This window comes from Pseudonaja textilis, chromosome 1, assembly GCF_049901715.1.
Source record: "Pseudonaja textilis isolate UNSWEBS1 chromosome 1, rPseTex1.2, whole genome shotgun sequence".
In the NCBI taxonomy this organism is placed as follows: Eukaryota; Metazoa; Chordata; class Lepidosauria; order Squamata; family Elapidae; genus Pseudonaja; species Pseudonaja textilis.
Window position 1 is genome coordinate 329,409,799 of NC_141990.1, and position 18,317 is coordinate 329,428,115.

At 43.3% G+C, this 18,317-nt stretch overlaps 1 protein-coding gene across 2 annotated transcripts in view; it reads right to left on the reverse strand.

The window, feature by feature from the left end:
- Positions 1 to 512: 512 nt before the first annotated feature.
- Positions 513 to 18,317, reverse strand: part of LOC113434964 (cartilage intermediate layer protein 2-like) — a 28,778-nt gene continuing 10,973 nt past the window's right edge. Inside the window, exons 4-9 of one of the 2 annotated variants that reach the window (XM_087922776.1) lie at positions 17,840 to 18,031; positions 12,652 to 12,846; positions 9,301 to 9,615; positions 7,948 to 8,056; positions 5,542 to 5,699; positions 513 to 4,514 (exon numbers count right to left, since the gene is read on the reverse strand). In XM_087922776.1, the coding sequence (XP_087778902.1) occupies positions 2,128 to 4,514; positions 5,542 to 5,699; positions 7,948 to 8,056; positions 9,301 to 9,615; positions 12,652 to 12,846; positions 17,840 to 18,031 (3,356 nt within the window). In that variant the 3' untranslated portion in view covers positions 513 to 2,127. The remainder of the gene's footprint in view (positions 4,515 to 5,541; positions 5,700 to 7,947; positions 8,057 to 9,300; positions 9,616 to 12,651; positions 12,847 to 17,839; positions 18,032 to 18,317) is intronic. The other variant, XM_087922777.1, reaches the window with a different exon arrangement.

Genomic DNA, 18,317 nt, shown 5'->3' on the forward strand with positions numbered 1-18,317 from the left:
TCACAGCACCAAGCATCTTTAGTACAGAACAGTTGAGCTGTCTCCTTCTTGCTCACACAGCAAATACTGTTTCAGTTTCCAAACAGCCCTCAACTCTCTCACACACTGACAGGATGCTAGCCAGATGAATACCGATGGTAGGCAGAGGCAGAATTCCCCCCCGCTCTTATTTTCCTCCCCAAAAACTAAGCCCGACCACATAGTTTCATAGCGAGTATCAAGCTAGTGGTGGATAAAACAGAACCATATATTTTTCAATAAATAACTTAAGAGATCTAACATAACTTCCGGGCTGCAGAGAAGCAGGAACCTCTCATGAAGGAAATGCTCATCATCCCATTACTGTGAAAGACACTTCTCCTTGCCTCCTGCCCCTTCAATTCTCCATCTTCAAATCCAAACATGGACCGAAATTTTGGGTTCCAAATCAGATGATCCAAAGGTGAAATTTTATTAGCAACCCTCTCTTGTTTTATTAATATCTGAAGACATAGCAGAGCAGGATGGATATGTACAGTAGCATGTTTTTTTTCAATACTTTATTATACTTTCCCACATCCCCACCCATAAAACCTATTATAGGTATGCATTTGTTAATAAAACATTACAAAAAAAGGCAATTTTGGTATCATTGTGTGAAGGACCATATTAAGATTCTTTTGTTTTTGTTGTGTTTTAGCTGTGTGGTTAAACACCACACAAAAAAGATTCTTGCCATATACATTGTATACAATGTATCAGCAGATACATTGATTTTTTTCTGCATGAGGCTATCTGGAAAGTGTACAAAGAACCTCAAAGAACAGAATAGTGGACAATTTCCAACATTTTTCTGAGGAGATTCTTTTGTGCACTTTCCAAACACTCTCAGGCTGAGAAAATCAGTGTATGTGCTATATGATAAGAATCCTTTTTTGTGGGGTCTTTACCCACACTACTAAAACACAATAACAAAAAAAAGAACCTTGCAAATGGCCCAACAATGCATACGTTCTGATATTAACTTAGAAATTTTCCGAGAAATAGACATTTGAGTTTAATAACAGGGAAATACCGTGGTTTTTAAGTGAACCCATTGCAGTGTTTGCAGGATCCTGGAAGTAAATAATGGTTTCCAGGAATTTTTTTTTTTGTAAATTATGGTCATGTCACCCCAGAATGTTGCTAATGGCCATAAATGCCAGCCAATTGCAAAAGGGCCCAGAATGCAGTCACATGATTGTTGTGGCTGCCCTGGGTGTTAGAATTTTGAATCTGGGTCTTAATTCCCCTTTTCAGGGTCCGTCATGGTGGTGTGGTGTTCATATGCCGACTCTGTAAACTGCTTAGAGAGGGCTGTAAAGCACTGTGAGGTGGTATATAAGTCTAAGTGCTACTGGTATCATAACTTCAAACAATCGTGAAGCAACTAATCATAAGTCAAGGACTGTTTGTAGAGTGTTTCACTGCTGCTTTGTGTTGATGACACAGGACTGACAGGAGGACTGTTAAACTGCCAAGGCAAGAGTGTGTTAAATCACTTTCATCAAGGAATGTCCCATTGAGCAGTGATGCAAAGAAGACAAAGAAATGTGCCAATTGTAGGGGAAAAAATGAAAAGAGCTAGTTGCGCATACTTCAGTTCTGAATCAGGCTGTAGCTAAACTGTAATCCAGGAAAAAAGTGAGCATAGCAGAAAAGAGAACAGATAGAGGAATGTTACATGAGAAATCATATTCCATAGAAAAGTAAAGAATACAATGACATAGAGATCACCCTGGATGGCGAATGGGACTGTCCAGTTGAAACTCCACCCCTTTTTGCATAAAAGGGGCGTGGCTTTGATTGCGCAGGGGTGGGAGCCATCTTGACTTTGACCCCCTAAGAATGCCCCTGCAGGTGGTATAGTAGTAGTTTAGAAGTTCAGGACACAACAGGTCTACAACTGGGACCTGGAAGAGAGATTTATCTCATTGGATTATGGAGATTGGCAGAACGTACTTTATGGTGTGGTACATTTTATGATGAATTCTGAAGGCTGTGGGAATAAAACCTGCTACAGTGAGCCTCTCCCACTCAAATACCCATCTTGAGGAGCTGCAGAGCGCGGCTGGATCACAAAGATTAACAAATGTTTCTTCATGCTGCTCACTGTTGGATCGGAGATGTACCCACCCTTCTTCGGCGGCTGGGACGGCGCTGTGTAGAAAACATGGTCCGTAATCCAGATGGGTAAGCCACCGCTTGAGAAGGGCCCTGGAGTTGTTCATTGGCTGTCATCTCACGACGCATCTCTGTCAGCGTCTGGGCTGGGGATTCAAGCAGGCGTTGAAATAAGGTCTTTGTGCCGACTGGCTTTTCGTAACAGGTAAAAGTCACAGCTGTGCCCCGATCGGACTTCATCTCACGTGAAAAGCCATCCGAGGTGCCAGCAAAGCAGCGTCCAATTGCAATCTCCTTGGCAAGGTGTGGATTCTGGTCAGTCACGGTGTAGATGCCATAGTTGTGCCCCAAGGGATCCACTGGCGCCAACATGGTGAAAGCCATAGTGTCATTATTTTCCACTAGAGGTGGGTGACGGCTTAGATACTCCCTCAAGTAGCTGTTGACACCCATACGGTAGCAGTTCCCTTGTGGGATGACAGATACTATAGTCCTGTCCACCATTCCTTGGTCAAACAACATCCCGCTGCATTTGAATTCAACGCAGGCTGCCGAGCTGTTAAGTATGTCAACGTCCCGGATGCTACGGGAATCCCTTAGGCCATACAGTTGTCCCCGAGTCCTTGGGTGACTGCCACCCACATTTCGTGACCTCACCATGTATTCATGTGGCCCATTAATCTTCACTTTGATATAGCAGGCACGGAATTCTTGAGGGTTTGGCCACCAGGAGAGGTAGTCTCCCGTCCAAGTGGTCAGGTCAGTCTCTTTAAAAGGCACAACGTTATATTCATACTTGTCCTCCTCCACTCGGTAAAATCGGAAGTGGTTGGCTGTGACGGGAGCCTGATCACAGTCCTTCAGATGCCGATAGGCATAAATGGGCCCATTGGTCTCATCGATATTGTTCTGGTTGGGTTTGGCAAGGTTGATCCTGAAAGCTGTCTTCTTTAGGGCAGGGTCCTCATGGTCAGTTCTCTGGTAGCCAAGCTTGTTGAGGTAAGGCTGAGAGACACCTATGGCCCGAGGGTTGAGCTTTGGGCTTGAAGGAACAGCCTCCAGTTCCTCTCCTCCCATGGTTGCTGTGACGTAGGCCGTGTAGGCATCAGCCCTCTCGCTATCGCAGAAAGCAGGTAAACATGCACCATTGGGACCTGTCACCACACTGTCAAATCGACCCCAGGCCCGAGGGTTAGAAGGATAACCAGGTCTGGGCTCAAGATTGATGAGAGTCACAACAACTCCCTCCAGCTGCTCACTAGGGTAGAACTTTTCATTGATGTATGTTCTGACTTTGACAAAGCAGCGACGGCTTTCTGCAACGTCCAGATTGAATAGGCGCCTTTCCCGGACTTCCAAGTTGCCAATCAAGAAATTTCTCTCTTCCCGTTTCTTGCGTTTCCTCTTGGCCAGCTTGAGAGACGCTTCTTCCTCCCACAGACCTGTTATGGGATTGAGGGACCAGAGTTTCATTTTTTCTGTATGTTCCAGAGTTTTGATGAGGTCAGTGTCCATCTTTATCTCCACCCGCCCGATTTCTAAGCCCTGGCGTGTTTCTTCTTCCCAGAAATCCATTGAAAACATGCCGTATGTCCTGAGAGGGAAGAGATCTCCTTCGGCATTGATGAAATTCAGGTCACTGGAGGCAGTGCTCACTGTACCAATGTCCCGTGGGTCCACAAAAGTAATACTTGCCTTGACAGTCCCATTGTAAACCTGCCCATCAGATCTGAAAAATGATCCAGGTGGGACAACTATCTCCCCAATAGGATTTTCTTCAGATACTTCTCCCAGTGGAATAGTATTAGATTCCATTGATGCCAGATCAATGGGCTCCTTCTTCCTCATCAGTTTGACTTCCTGGTAAACAGCCCCACCACGTTGGTCAAGTGGGAAAACCTTGACAGCATCAACAAATTTTTGCAGCCGATCCACAAACCTGACCACAAGTCTCTCTGTGTTGGGTGGCACCTCTATGGTGAATGTGCCTTTATACCCAGTGAAGCCAATTTTCTCTGCACCCAGATAGATCTCACCAAAGCGGAGAGGTTCGCCATTGTCAGCCGCTGATGCTTTGCCCCGAACCAGGACTTTGGGCCGAGTACAGGTGGTACAACCACACTCTGCAACCACTTTGACGGGAAGGATGTAACCAGTGCAATGGATCTCTCTCACTTCCATGTGTTGTGTCCCACAACAATGCAGAGTAGCATCTTGGCACCGCAGGCCACCTGAAGAGTTTCCAGCACAGGGAGTACTGGGGCAATGACCAACGTTGTAAAAGTGGGAACCTGTTGCCTCTTGAAAACAATCATCGGGGAGTTTTATGAGGTATTCCTCTGGCCGGGCTCTACATGCTGGACTATCTGGACCTGAAAGAAGAAAAAGAGATATATCTCTAAAGCCTTAGTAAGACCACACTATAAGACCACACTTAGTAAGACCACACTTAGTAAGACCACACAGTTTTGGTCACCACACTATAAAAAAGATGTTAAGACTCTAGAAAAAGTGAAGAGAAGAGCAACCAGGATGATGAGGGGACTGAAGACTAAAACATGAAGAATGGTTACAGGAACTGGGCATGGCTAGTCTAGTAAAGAGAAGGACCAGGGGAGACATGATAGCAGTCTTCCAATAATTGAGGGGCTGCCACAGAGAAAAGGAGGGGTCAAGCTATTTTCTAAAGCACCCGAAGGCCAGACAAGGAATAATGGATGGAAACTGAACAAGGAGAGATTCAACCTGGAAATAAGGAGAAACTTTCTGACAGTGAGAACAATCAACCAATGGAACAAAAGTTGCCTTCGGAAGTTGTGGGAGTGCCATCACTCGAGACTTTCAAGAAGAGATTGGACTCCCATCTGTCAGAAATGGTGTAGGGGGTTAGACTAGATGACCTACAAGGTCCCTTCCAACTCTGATTATCTGTTATCTGAAGGATGAGATTAGGTGTCCTGTTAAAATCCAGTTATATATTTGTGACATTTAGCAGAAGATATGAATAACAGGCAAAAGGGGGTTGTTGCAATATCACATGAGCAAAGAATCCATCTTGGCAGACTGGCTTCTAAGTGCATCTTTTGTTCCTGAGAAGATAATGCCAATACCAGCACCAAGAAAGATTTCAATCTGAAAACTTATGAGAATCCTGTAAATTTCAGCACTGAACTCAAAGGCACAAAAACAAACAAAACTTAGTATGATCTTTTTTTATAAGCTGCCCAGAGTTGCAGGTGGGTGGGCAACTTTAGGAATCAGAATAAATAAGGCACACATTATGATTCATATACCACAATGGCTATGTTCACCCAATACTGAGCCAAGCTCAAACAAACCACATTATCCCAAAACCAGATATTTCAAGAAGGCCCTGTCACAAAAAAACCAGCTACTTACTTATTACTGTCAAATGGGCAGCAGAGGATTTGATTGAACTATGGTCATTGCTGGCTTTGCAGTGGTATAAGCCAGCTTGGTGAGTTCTCAAATCACGTAACACTAAGCTCCTGCTGTAATTGTATGTTTTCCAGTTCAGGAGCGTTTCATTGTGATACCTAGAGAAACAGAAGGAGGGGATGGAGAGAGGCAGAAAGGGGGGAAAAAAACACTTATATTTGAGTTGGCAACAATTACCTTTTTCCTTGGTCAGTTCCATACACTGTTTCCACTCACCAAACCTTCAAAAGTCAGTTTGCATTAAACCATAACTTTTCTAACTGTTTTGTGCATGACACACTGAGATTTTAGGGTGAGGCAAATAATGGAAGGATTGCCACAATCAAGCGAATTTAAGCAAATTTCCTTTTTTTTTTAGAGAGAAAAAATGACATTGGAATACAAAATGGACTTATTAGATTAAGTTTAAAATACAGTATGTTACTATATCTGGTAACTCTTAATAGACTATTGCAAATTAGGGCTGAATTATGAAGATTTCATAATTTCTATGTAGATTTCAATCATCTAGATCATGGTTGTCCCAAAAGTGCTTTTTCAAAATGCAACTGGACTTAGTTTTTCCTTGAAGACATTTCACTCCTCATCCAAGAAATTTCCTCAGTTCACTGAAATCAGAATTGAAGAAGTTTCTTGGATGAGAAGCGAAACGTCTCCAAGGAAAAACAAAGTCCAGTTGCCTTTTGAAAAAGCATCTTTATGAGTTTTTATAATTTGATTTTTTATTATAAGGGACGATATGAGAAGAAGAGACCTTCTCCTTATTGAAATATTAGAAAGGGTTTTAAGTTTCTGAAGTTTATACTTGTCTGGAGGGAGTAGACAGTCATATTTTATATATTTTCTAAAAAAAATTCTATATCTTTGCACTTCTTTTTCTTCACTTTTTACGTTTTTCCTAATTTATATTAGTCTTTTATCTTTGTATAGGTAAACTCTAATAGAAAAAAATCTCAGCTCCTACTGGCTATATGAATATGTATATTCTTGGCAGAGAAAGCTGTTTGTGTCATTCGCTGCTCTCCAGGATATATTTCACTTCCCAAGTCCAAAACAGTCCTTGGACTCTAATGTTCTCCAGACTAAATATATATACTATAGATAAAGCCTATCATCCTCACCTTTAGCTCACCCTGCCATTGGTTCTGAATTTTTTTTTAAAAAAAGAGTTGTTGTTCAATTTAGAAAGCTTGTTGAAGTGATGGTATGGCAGTAGGGCAGATCAGGTTAAACAGAAAGGAAACAGAGCCAAAGAACCAGGTGTTTCTCTTTTGTTATCCTGGCTTCAAAATTACTTTTACCTCAGTTCAACCTATAACTTGAAATGTTCTGCAATCCTCTTTTTGTTGTTGGTGTGTGTGTGTCTGCTTGTATCCACAAACACGCACATAAAGAGTTCCTTTATTTTTTTACATAGGATATTTCGGTGATGTTTTCAAAAAGGCTTTGATCCATGTTGCCCAATTGTATAATCTCAACTTTTTATAGTCTTGTTTTTATAGTCCTGTATTTTGGCCCTATAAAACCTAGCTGGGTTTTGGAGAAAAGAAAGGTCAGTTCTTACTGGCAGCCTTTACTGGACTCAAAAGTGGCTGAGGCCAGAGATAGCAAATGTAATGATTGATCAGGGTGTCCCAAGTTTCCACAAATATCTTTTGACATCTACTGAAAAGTTATTTTAGAGGGTCTCAGGTGAGTTACAGGTGTCAGGATAGACAGACTGACATTAATTTTTAAGTTTGTTTTGGGGCTTCTGTTTAATTGACCCGATATTTCTCTGTTTGCTTGTTTTTTTTAATCTGATGCTCTTAAACTTCTGGGGGACTCAATTAAGAATAGCAAGTTTAAATTTGAAAAAGAAATAAATTTGAATTCTGTTTTTCCCATGAAATGTTAGACCTGCCAATCTTCCTGAAATCTGGGTTGCAAAAAAACAGATGATCACTAGATGGCAGCAAAGAGATGCAGAAAACTCTAACTTCGCTTCCATTTGTCAGGGATGAGTTTTTCCTGTTTGCTAGCACCAGACCTGCAAAATAGTGCACAGCACTGACTTATCATACAGAGATGTCTGTTGGGATTATTGCTGGATAATACACAACAAGTTCCTGTTTAAAAACAAGAGTGAGTAATGCAAGTTCCAAGGTTGTGATTGCAACTTCCTCCCACAAAGAGAGGACTCTAAGGCAAAAATGATAGTAGCAAGAGAAAGTGGTTGAGGACTCCTTTTGTTTGTTCCCTCCATCACTTCAGCTTTTTATTCCCAGAGAATGAGTCAGACACAGGTTCAAGTTACAATATCAGTTTTTCTCTGCTCTCCTGAATTCCATCTTCAGCATGACTCACCAGTAATATTTTTTGGGTTCAGGGGTGCCTTGAGCACTGCAGCAGAACCTCACTTTTTCTCCAACCCTCCTCACTTTTGATTCAGGACTGGTCACCATGTAAAGTTGTTCTGCCGTGGATGGAAAGGAAAGGAAAGGAAAGGAAAGGAAAGGAAAGGAAAGGAAAGGAAGACAGAAGGGAATGAAAGAGGGGAAAGGAAGGGAACAAACAACAATATTAATCTGACAAAAGTACATTTGTCTCACCAAAACAGTCAATTTACGGATGATGAGTTTTCCCTTCGCCTTCCTTCAGTGTTTTATGGGTTTGCTATGCCTCCAAATTGGCTAGCTGACTTCCAATTTAGCTAGGATATTTTCCAACATTAATTCCAGGACTGAACCATGTGTAATTTGTCAGTTTTCATGGCTTTCAAGGAAGGGTTACACAATAAAGTTTACATCTAGCAGATGCTCTCACACCATATGCTGTTTCACAAGGTCAGGGGAATTTCTTTTTTTCTGGCTGAGTACAACCTCAGTCTGATTTTGGGTTGCCTCAGTAGCCAGGTTCAGTGTCTTTGACCCAGAGTTGAGTTGAAATGCCCTCTACCCAACTCTGAACGTAAACTCTGCTGCCCTCAGTGCCAGTCCCAGTGCTGCCTCTATAGTCTCTATTCCAGCTTTCTGCCAGATTGTGATGCCTTGATTTCTTGTATTCAGAGAATATTAGTGGTTAAGATGCTGTCCTAGGAACCAGGAGTTTGTGAGTTCTAGTCCTGCCTTAGACATGAAAAACCAAATGAATGACTTTGGGCCGGTCGCTCTCTCTCTCAGCCCAACCTGATTCACAAGATTGTTATTATGGGGAAAATAAGACAAGGAAGGAGTATTAAGTATGTTTGCTGCCTTGAATTATTTATAAATCATAATAAAGATAAGATTTTAAAAATGCAAATAAATAATCATTAATTATACTCACGGGTTTAACCCTTTATCAAAAACTGGAACCAGCTAATGTAAATTGTAAATGTAATTGTAAATGTTCCAACACTGGAAGTTTTTAAGAAGAGATTGGATAACCATTTGTCTGAAATGGTACTATAGGGTTTCCTGCCTAGGCAGGGGGTTGGACTAGAAGACCTCCAAGGTCCCTTCCAACTCTGTTATTCTATTCTATTCTATTCTATTCTATTCTATTCCATTCCATTCCACTCCACTCCACTCCATTCCATTCTATTCTGTGGGCAGGAACTGCACAGTAAAGCAAACTTCCCATATTTTATTTGGGTGGGGTGGGGATTCCTGCAAATCAGGAACAGGTAGTCCTCAAATTATGGCCACAATTTCCCCACCCCCAGCCTATTGCACTTACCCAGTCTGTGGAGTATGATCTCCACCAAAGAGGTCCCAGAGCCATTGACAACAGGTGAGGCACTACCTGGTGCAAAGTGCTCAAGCTCAGCACTGATGTTGGTGCTATTGCCAGCACAGATGCCACGGATGGTGAACTGACCCCAACGATTGCTTTGGGCCAAGGGGACGAGAGGCTGGTCCGCGAGGGATATCTGGGCATCGGCAAGGGGCATCCCATCAGCCCTCCGAACAGTGCCCAAGAGTGTGTGGTTGGGACAAATGCAGCCAGTACAGTCCTTGTTGGGGATGCCAATGACACAGCTGAGCTGGCAAGCTAGAAAGAGAGAACCAAGAGGGGGCATTAAAGAGTCTGGGCGTGTTAGAGAAGGGGAGGAGCAAGTGCGGAACTTATAAGGGATTGAGGTCTGCTAGGTTTGTACGAGAGATGCAACAGTCTCAAGGGAGGGGCTTCCAAGAAGATGGATGATAGCAACAACAACATCACTTGGGCTTATATACAGCTTCACAATGCTTTACAGCCCTCTGTAAGTGGTTTACAGAGTCAGCCTATACAGGGGTGGGCTGCTGGGGATTTGCAGGGGTTCAGGAGAACTCCTAGCTAAAATTCTGTGCAGTTTGGAGAACCCCCAAATCCCACTCCTGGCTGGTCCTGCCCAACCTGCCCCTCCCAGGAGTCCAGGGGTGGGATTCAAATTTTTTGACAACCGGTTCTGTGGGCATGGCTTAGGTGGTGGGCGTGGCTTGGTAGTCATGTGACTGGGTAGACATGGCTTGGTGGTCATGTTATTGGCTGGCTGTGGCCAACTCAATATCACTCACATCAAGGCATGCTTCTCCTCGCCTGGCCTCTCATGACTGCGGGGATACTGCAACAGTTGTGTGAAAAATGGTCATAAGTCACTTTTTTCAGTGCCATTGTAACTTTGAATGGTCACTCCACACAAGCAAAGTACCAGCAAAGGAGGGGGAAAAAAACACTCCAGAGACGTTCCTGAGAAAGGAAGTCTAGTCCTGCCAAGAATGTAATAAGGGTTAACGGAGAGGCAGTTTCTGTAAGCAACACCAGAATGTTTCCTTCCTACCTTCCTTACAGGATTAGGCCAGTAATTTCTTCTAACAACAGGTTCTCCAAACTGCTTAGAATGTTAACAACTGGTTCTAGCAAATAGGTGCAGACTGGTAGAATCCCACCCCTGCATGAGTCCTCACGCAGCCTGTTTTGGATGCAGATAAGGTTGCAGGGCACATGCGCAGGCTCGGGGAGGACCAAAGATGGTCCTCCCAGAAGTTCAGGAAGGCTAGAAATGGGCCCATTTCCAGCTTCCAGAGAGCCTCCGGAGTCCGGGTAGGCCATTTTCACCCTCCTGGAGGCTCAAGGAAAGTGTGATGACTCAGGGTGGGATATAAAACAGGGTCACAGGAACAGGTGAAGCCCCTTTTATTCCTTCAGTTTGCTTCCAAGCTCCCAATATCTTTGACGGAAGACAAAAACACTCCCACACAAACCGTTACACGAAGAAGGAAAAAAGCAACACAAACCAGGCAAGATAAGGGCTGGAAGATGTCCACAGATAACACACACTGGAAAGGATGCCAAACTCAGAGAGGAACTATAAACTAGAGATATTTACATGATTTGTTTCCAGCGTTTGCCAGTACGCAGGTCCAAACTCTTATTCAGTTGTCACACCTGCAGCCCATGAAGAGGATCAAGGCCCTCTCCTCCGGAGGAGACCACGCCTCTCCCTTATCCCCTCCTCCCTGTGTGCCCTAGGATGGAGAGGGGATGGGCCTGGGTCCTACTCTGACTGCTCAGCCAGCCTCCGCCCTTCCCCAGCCTCCTCCACAACCGCTGGAGCCACACTTCCACTCCCTGTCGGCTGTTCCTCCTCTCCCTCAGAGTCAGTCTCCACCAGGGGCATGACAGAAAGCCTCCGGAGCTCGGGGAGGGCAAACGCACACACATACACACACCCACTGTGGTGCAGGAGGACGACTAGGCCACGCCCACCATGGCCATGCCCACCCAGCAACCGGGCAGAGAACCCATTGCTAACATTTTCGAAGCCCTATTGCCCCCATCAATCTGGGTCCTCATTTTACCAGAAGGATGGAAAGCTGAGTTAACCTTAAGCCCCATCAGGAATCAAACTCCTGGAGTGAGCAGCGAGTTAGCAAATGTTGCAAAATAGGGAATGTCGGGGGGCAGTGGCATCTTTCTTTCAGCCAAGGCCGAAAGCTGCCTGACCTGCATCATTACCTAACTTGTATTTTTTTTTTGTATTTTTTTTTCTCCTGTTCAGGGAGAATTTCTTCGAGTGCAGAGGAGGGATTGCTTGACAACCTCTCTCTTCCTAAATTGCTTTTTCTTTTGAGTACAGGCTCTGCTTCCCTGGAAGCTGCAAATCAGCTCAGCTCTGTAATTGTGATTAGTTAATTAGCACCCAGGCCCGGCTTGTGCTGCTATCTGAAATTGCCATGTTCCTCCTTTTGTATCCTAAGCATCCAGGACCATTTTTAAGCTTGGCAGGCATCCAGGCAAGCCTTTCAAAGTGTATTCGCTATTGTGTGCTTGTAATCTCTTCCTTTGCAATGAGCAGAAATACAAACATTGATTTCCCCTGGCCGATTATTACCCCAGAATCGAGGTGTGGATTCTGAAGGGTGGGGAGCAGAGGTGGTATTCAGCCAGTTCTGACCAGTTCTGGAGAACCGGTAGTGGAAATTTTGAGTAGTTTGGAGAACCAGCAAATCCCACCTCTGACTGGCTCCGCCCCCATCTACTCTCTGCCTCCCAAGTCCCAGAGGATCCGCTGGGTCTTCTTTTGTTGCCTTTCCCAGGAGAACGGAGCTGAAAAGCAGGTTAGTGGGGTGGGAAGGGAATGGAGATTTTTCAGTAACCTTCCCCTGGAGTGGGGTTAAAATGGAGATTTTGTAGTATATCCTTCCCCTGTCATGCCCAGCAAGCCACGCCCAGCAAGCCACGCCCACAGAACCGATAGTAAAAAAAAATTGAATACCACTTCTGGTGGGGAGTGTGGAAAAGGCCTATAAAAGTTGCCCCCTTTTCCCAGCTTTCTTGTGAACTGAATTTGGAAACATGAACCTTCCCTGCTGTTAGGACTCCTCTGGCTATTTGGGCTTGTATCTTCATGAAATTGTAAGTATTTAGGAGCCATTTCTTAATCTTTTCTAAGATCTATTAAAGTCCTGGCTTCTCTCCTTTGGTATTCATCCTGCAAATTCCAAATTAGGTGTTTGACATGCAGATTAACAGAAATGTTGCCTTTAAGAATTTGTGGCGGGAACAGTGAGGGCCACAGAAATATGTATGCACAAGTCACCTAACCTTCAAGGCTAAGTACAGTCGGAGAGGTTTTACTTCCTGGACAAGGTATGTCGGCACAGATCTTCACCTCCAAGGGACGCCCAACACAATGTGAGTGCTTCGTTTTTTGACAACTTCGATGACGCACTTGCTTCCTGCCACTGCCGCATGTTTTTGAGCAAGGACTCCAGGCTCCCCATTGGCTCCATTTGAGTTCTGAGGGTGAGAGAAGCCACTGGCATTAATAATCAATTGTGCTTTTGCTTTCATGGAACAACCTGTCTAAAAGTTTCTGAAGCTGGCATAGTTGACATCAGCCCCACCTATTTTTACTTGGACTGAGTCCTCTGGAAATCAATAGCTTTGGTGTTCTCTGAGTGGGGTTGTTTTCTTGCAAACATTTCATTACCCAGCTAGGTAACCTCATCAGTGGCAGCAGTGACAATACTACCTAGTTGGGCAATGAAATATCTGCAAGAAACAACCCAACTCAGATAGTGCCAAGGACGCCACAGTTCAGCCTTGAGCTACAGATGTCTCTTCTACTGGAAATCAATACAGGTAGCGACTTCCATCAGTTCATTTATGACTGTTCGAAGTTACAAAAGCAATGAAAAAAATTACTTATGACCATTGTTCACACTTACGACTGCTGCAGCATCCCCAGGGTCACATGATTTACATTCAAATGCTTGACAACTGACTCATATTTAAGACGGTTGCATTGTCCCAGGGTCCAGAGGTGGTATTCAGCAGGTTCTGACCAGTTCTGGAGAACCGGTAGTGGAAATTTTGAGTTGTTCAGAGAACCGGCAAACACCACCTCTGACTGGCCCTGCCCCCTTCTATTCTCTGCCTCCCGAGTCCCAGATGATCGGCTGGGTCTTCTTTTGTTGCCCTGCACAGGAGAATGGAGCTGGAAAGCAGGTTAGTGGGGTGGGGAAGGAATGGAGATTTTACAATATCCTTCCCCTGTGATGCCCACCAAGCCACGCCCACCAAGCCATGCCCACAGAACTGGTAGTAAAAATTTTTTGAATCCCACTACTGCCGGGGTTCCTTTTGTGACCTTCTGACAAGCAAAGTCAATGGGGAAGCCAGATTCATTTAACAAACCAGGTTACTAATTTAACAACGGCAATGATTCACTTAACAAATGTGGCCACAAAAGTTGTAAACAGGGGCAAAATTCACTTAACAAATTTCTCACTTAGCATATAAATTTTGGGCTCATTGTGGTTATAAGTTGAGGACTACCTGTAGCTTTTATGCCTGTGGGAACAGTGAGGGCCACAGAAATATGTATGCACAAGTCACCTAACCTTCAAGGCTAAGTACAGTCGGAGAGGTTTTACTTCCTGGACAAGGTATGTCGGCACAGATGGAGACATGCATATGATTGTGCTTCAAAATCCGTGAAGAAGAAAATTCAGGGTTATCCTTTGTCCCCATTTATTTAGATATCCCATTAAAGAGTTTTAGTTGAGGGGTGTCTTCATATAATACCATGCCACTTTTGTATTTAAATGTACTTCCCTTAAACAAAAGTGAAGTCTGTTGGTATCCATCACTAAAAAAAAAAAAAAGCTGTTTATTATAATTTTTGTGAATGCATCTTATACTGATGTTCCTCAGATTTTAGTCCCAACCTCAAGGAAGGCTGTGAAAATTACTTTGGGAGGTCAGATCTCTTGGCACTAGGAACAGTTTGCCTCTTAAAGCATGAACTTTAAAGTGGCTTTAGATACCCAGCCCTGCCTTGCATTGGCAAAGCTCTTTTGGAACTGGTGACAAAAGTCCTGTGGTTTTGGGTTTTTTTCCTCTCCTTCCTCTCCAGCGTCTGCTCCCAAACCACAAACACTTCTTCTGGTTTCTTTTTTTGTTATGAATTTATTCTATGACTTATGCAAAAAAAATCATGTGTGTTAAACCACGTAAAAGTTCAAGGTCTCAATTCTTGCTCCTGAGAAGGTAAGCAAAAAGAGACAAGCAGTTGGCCTGCTTCTCCAATCCAAAGCTCCAGACACACATTTTGAACAGAGAAAATGCTGGAGTTTTTCCCTAAAAGATTGTCTGCCCACCAAGTTATTCAACGCCACTGGAGAGTTGTACCACCTTTTCAACCAATCAGAATAGAGCTGGAAGGGACCTTGGAGGTTTTCTAGTCCAACCCCCTACTCAAGCAGGAGAACCTATATCATTTCAGACAGGTGGTTGTCCAGTCTTTTCTTTAAAAACTCCAGTGTTGGAGCACCCGCAATTTCTGAAGGCAGGCTGTTCCACTGCTTTATTGTCCTCACTGTTAGGAAATTTCTCCTTAATTTCAGGTTGCTTCTTTCCAGGGGTGGGATTCTACCAGTTTGCACCTATTCGCTAGAACTGGTTGTTAACATTCTAAGCAGTTCGGAGAACCGGTTGTTAGAAGAAATTACTGCCCTAATCCTGTAAGGAAGGCAGGAAGGAACCATTCTGGTGTTGCTTACAGAAACTGCCTCTCCGTTAACCCTTATTACAGTCTTGGCAGGACTAGACTTCCTGTCTCAGGAATGTCTCTGGAGTTTTTCCCCCTCCTTTGTTGGTACTTTGCTTGTGTGGAGTGACCATTCAAAGTTACAATGGCACTGAAAAAAGTGACTTAAGACCATTTTTCACCCTTACGACTGTTGCAGCATCCCCACAGTCATGAGAGGCCAGGCGAGGAGATGCGTGTCTCGATGTGAGTGATATTGAGTTGGCCGCACCCAGCCAGTCACATGACCACCAAGCTATGTCCACCCAGTCATATGACCACCTAAGCCACACCCACCACCTAAGCCACGCCCACAGAACCAGTTGTTAAAAATTATGAATCCCACCCCTGCTTCTCTCCTTGATTAGTTTCCATCCATTGTTTCTTGTCCTGCTTTCTGGTGCTTTTGGAAAATAAAGTTGAAGAGCAAGACTATAATGTAGTAGCAAAAATGACAATGACTGTGGGAAAAGAGGAAGGGACGAGAACACAGCAGATAAGAATAATGTAAGATACGTTATGTGTAAAAAAAAAAACTAAAATAAGTTTAGGAAGTGGAAGCAAATGTCTCTTCAAGAAAATAAATAGGAATAAATACAATTTGACAAAATGATACTTCTTTATTCATTAGATTGGATTGATATACCATCTTAGTGGTTAAATAATACTCCTTCTACTTTTTACCTTTACCTTTAATCCAATAATGTATATTAGTCTCAGAGAAGGACTGGCCTCAAATCACCTCAAATCAGTCTAGTAGCACCTTTTCTGATCAACACATTTTATTAAAAAGCATATGGTATATAACTACACCTTCATTTTTGGCTGCCAAGGATTAACACAGCTGTCTTTTTGCAGTGTTGTTGTGCTGCAAATCCACTCCCATACTGGCTACATTACACAAATATAGCAGGAATTTGGCCAGTCACTCTCTTTTAGCCCAACCCATCTCACAGAGTTGTTGTTGTAGAGGAAAAAAGAATAGGTATGTTTGATTTGATTATTTATTGTACCCTATGACTATTATTAAGTATTCTACCTTATGATTCTTGACTCTTGACGAATGTATCTTTTCTTTTACGTACACTGAGAGCTTATGCACCAAAGACAAATTCCTTGTGTGTCCAATCACACTTGGCCAATAAAGAATTCTATTCTACTCTACTCTACTCTACTCTACTCTACTCTACTCTACTCTACTCTACTCTACTCTACTCTACTCTACTCTACTATATTCTATTCTATTCTGTTGCTGTCTTAGGCAAATTAAAGTTGATAAAGTAATAAAGGTGAGATAAAAATCTAATAAAAGAAAATAAAAGATACCGGCAGGATTAAACCCCTTGTCCTCCAGAAGTTTAGAAGGAAGAAAGACTGTATAGCAAATCATACAGGGCAGCAATGGGAAAAGCTTTATTTGATTAATTTTTTATTGTTAGTGGCACATGCTCTTCTCACTTGGAACCCTTCGTTGGGCATCACAGGTCAACTGCCATCCCTGGAATTCCCATCACCAATCTTAAGAAAACACACTGTGCCGGGCTGATATTTTGGATCATTTTGTTTTTTGACAAAGAATGTAGACAACATTGATAGATGTGTGCGTACTTAGGGTCAAATTTACCTCTTAGCCCCATCAGAACAAAGGATCGAGTGTCAGATCTTCTGGACAAAAATGTTTCATGCTTGCCCAAAAGCGTACTTGGCAGGAAACCTTGGCAGGGATCATGTTAATTAAAAAGGAATTGCTTTGCCCATAAAAACAGAAGCTCTCTGGCCCTGACCGCAAGACCATTGCTAACATTCCTTGCAGGTGATGTCTTGACCCCAAACCTGGGCATGGTACAGCCGTGTTCACTGCCTAGGCAAGTAGAAAGTTCTTCTTTCTTGAAAAATGTTAGAGGCTTCACAGAGAAAAAAAAATATTCTAGATGGCATCTATGGCCTTGAGAGGCAGTTTGGTGTAGTGGTTAATGCATCAGGCTAGAAACTTGGAGGCTGTGAATTCTAGTCCTGCCCGAGGCCCAAAGCCAGCTGGGAGACCTTGGGCCGGTCATTCTCTCTCAGCCTTAACAATGAGACAATGGTAAACCACTTCCAAAATCTTGCCAGGGACTTGTCCAGGTAGTCGCCAGAAGTCAAAACAAAAACACACAAAGTGTTGGAATTCAGAGATCAGATGTGGGTGGGAAAATGTCAGGGGGTGTAATAAAAAGGAGAGGAGGGAAGAATCTTTAATAAAATATTTCTCTATTTTGGTAATAAGAAAAACCATACACATTTTGTCTAAATGTCTATGGAGATTCTCAGTCATCCAGGTCATTGGATTGGATTGGATTGGATTGGATTAGATTAGATTAGATTAACAGAGTTGGAAGAGTTGGACATTGTAGATCATCTAGTCCACCCCCACCCACCCACCCAAGCAGGAGACCCTACACCATTTCTGACACATGGCAGTCCAATCTCTTCTTGAAAGTCTCAAGGGATGAAGCTTCCACGACAACTCATGGTTGTCCCAAAGATGCTTTCTTTAAAGAGGCAACTGGACTTTCAGTTGCCTCTTGAAAAAAAAAAATCACACACTTTCTCTAAATTCTTGTCAGAAATGATCCAAAATATCTTAATTGTCACCAGATCCCCATGTTCCCCACCCTGCCCCCAGTATGAAATTGACGTAGGTTGAGGGCCAAAACGAACCTTGACAGGGTTCAGATCTGCAGGTCCGACGTTCCATGGATTTCCCAGGGCATTTTGACAGCTGTCCTGGCACTGGTGAAGAGTTCTTCAGGCAGGTCCGGTGTCTGGTTTCGATGCCACTGAGGCCACATGCTGTCCAGGAACAGGGACTCCAGGGAGACCAGCTGGACCATCCTGGCTTCTGCATAGGATCTGTTGGGCAGAACAAATTAAGGGGAAAAGAAACTCAGAACGAGAATTGTGTCTAGAAGTGTGATGGTTTGGGCAGCAAAGTCTTTACAAGGGAGGACCAAGGCTTTTCTTCCTAGGTTCTGTTATGTTGAAGATGTCTTCTTTCATGGAGACCTAGAGTCCAATCGCTTTTATTTTATTTTATTATTTATTTTATTTTATCATTTTTTAAAATGAAACTCATTTTGTCATGAAAAGAATGCAGGCTAGATTTCTTTGGGTACAAATAAAAAACTAAGAGGTATTC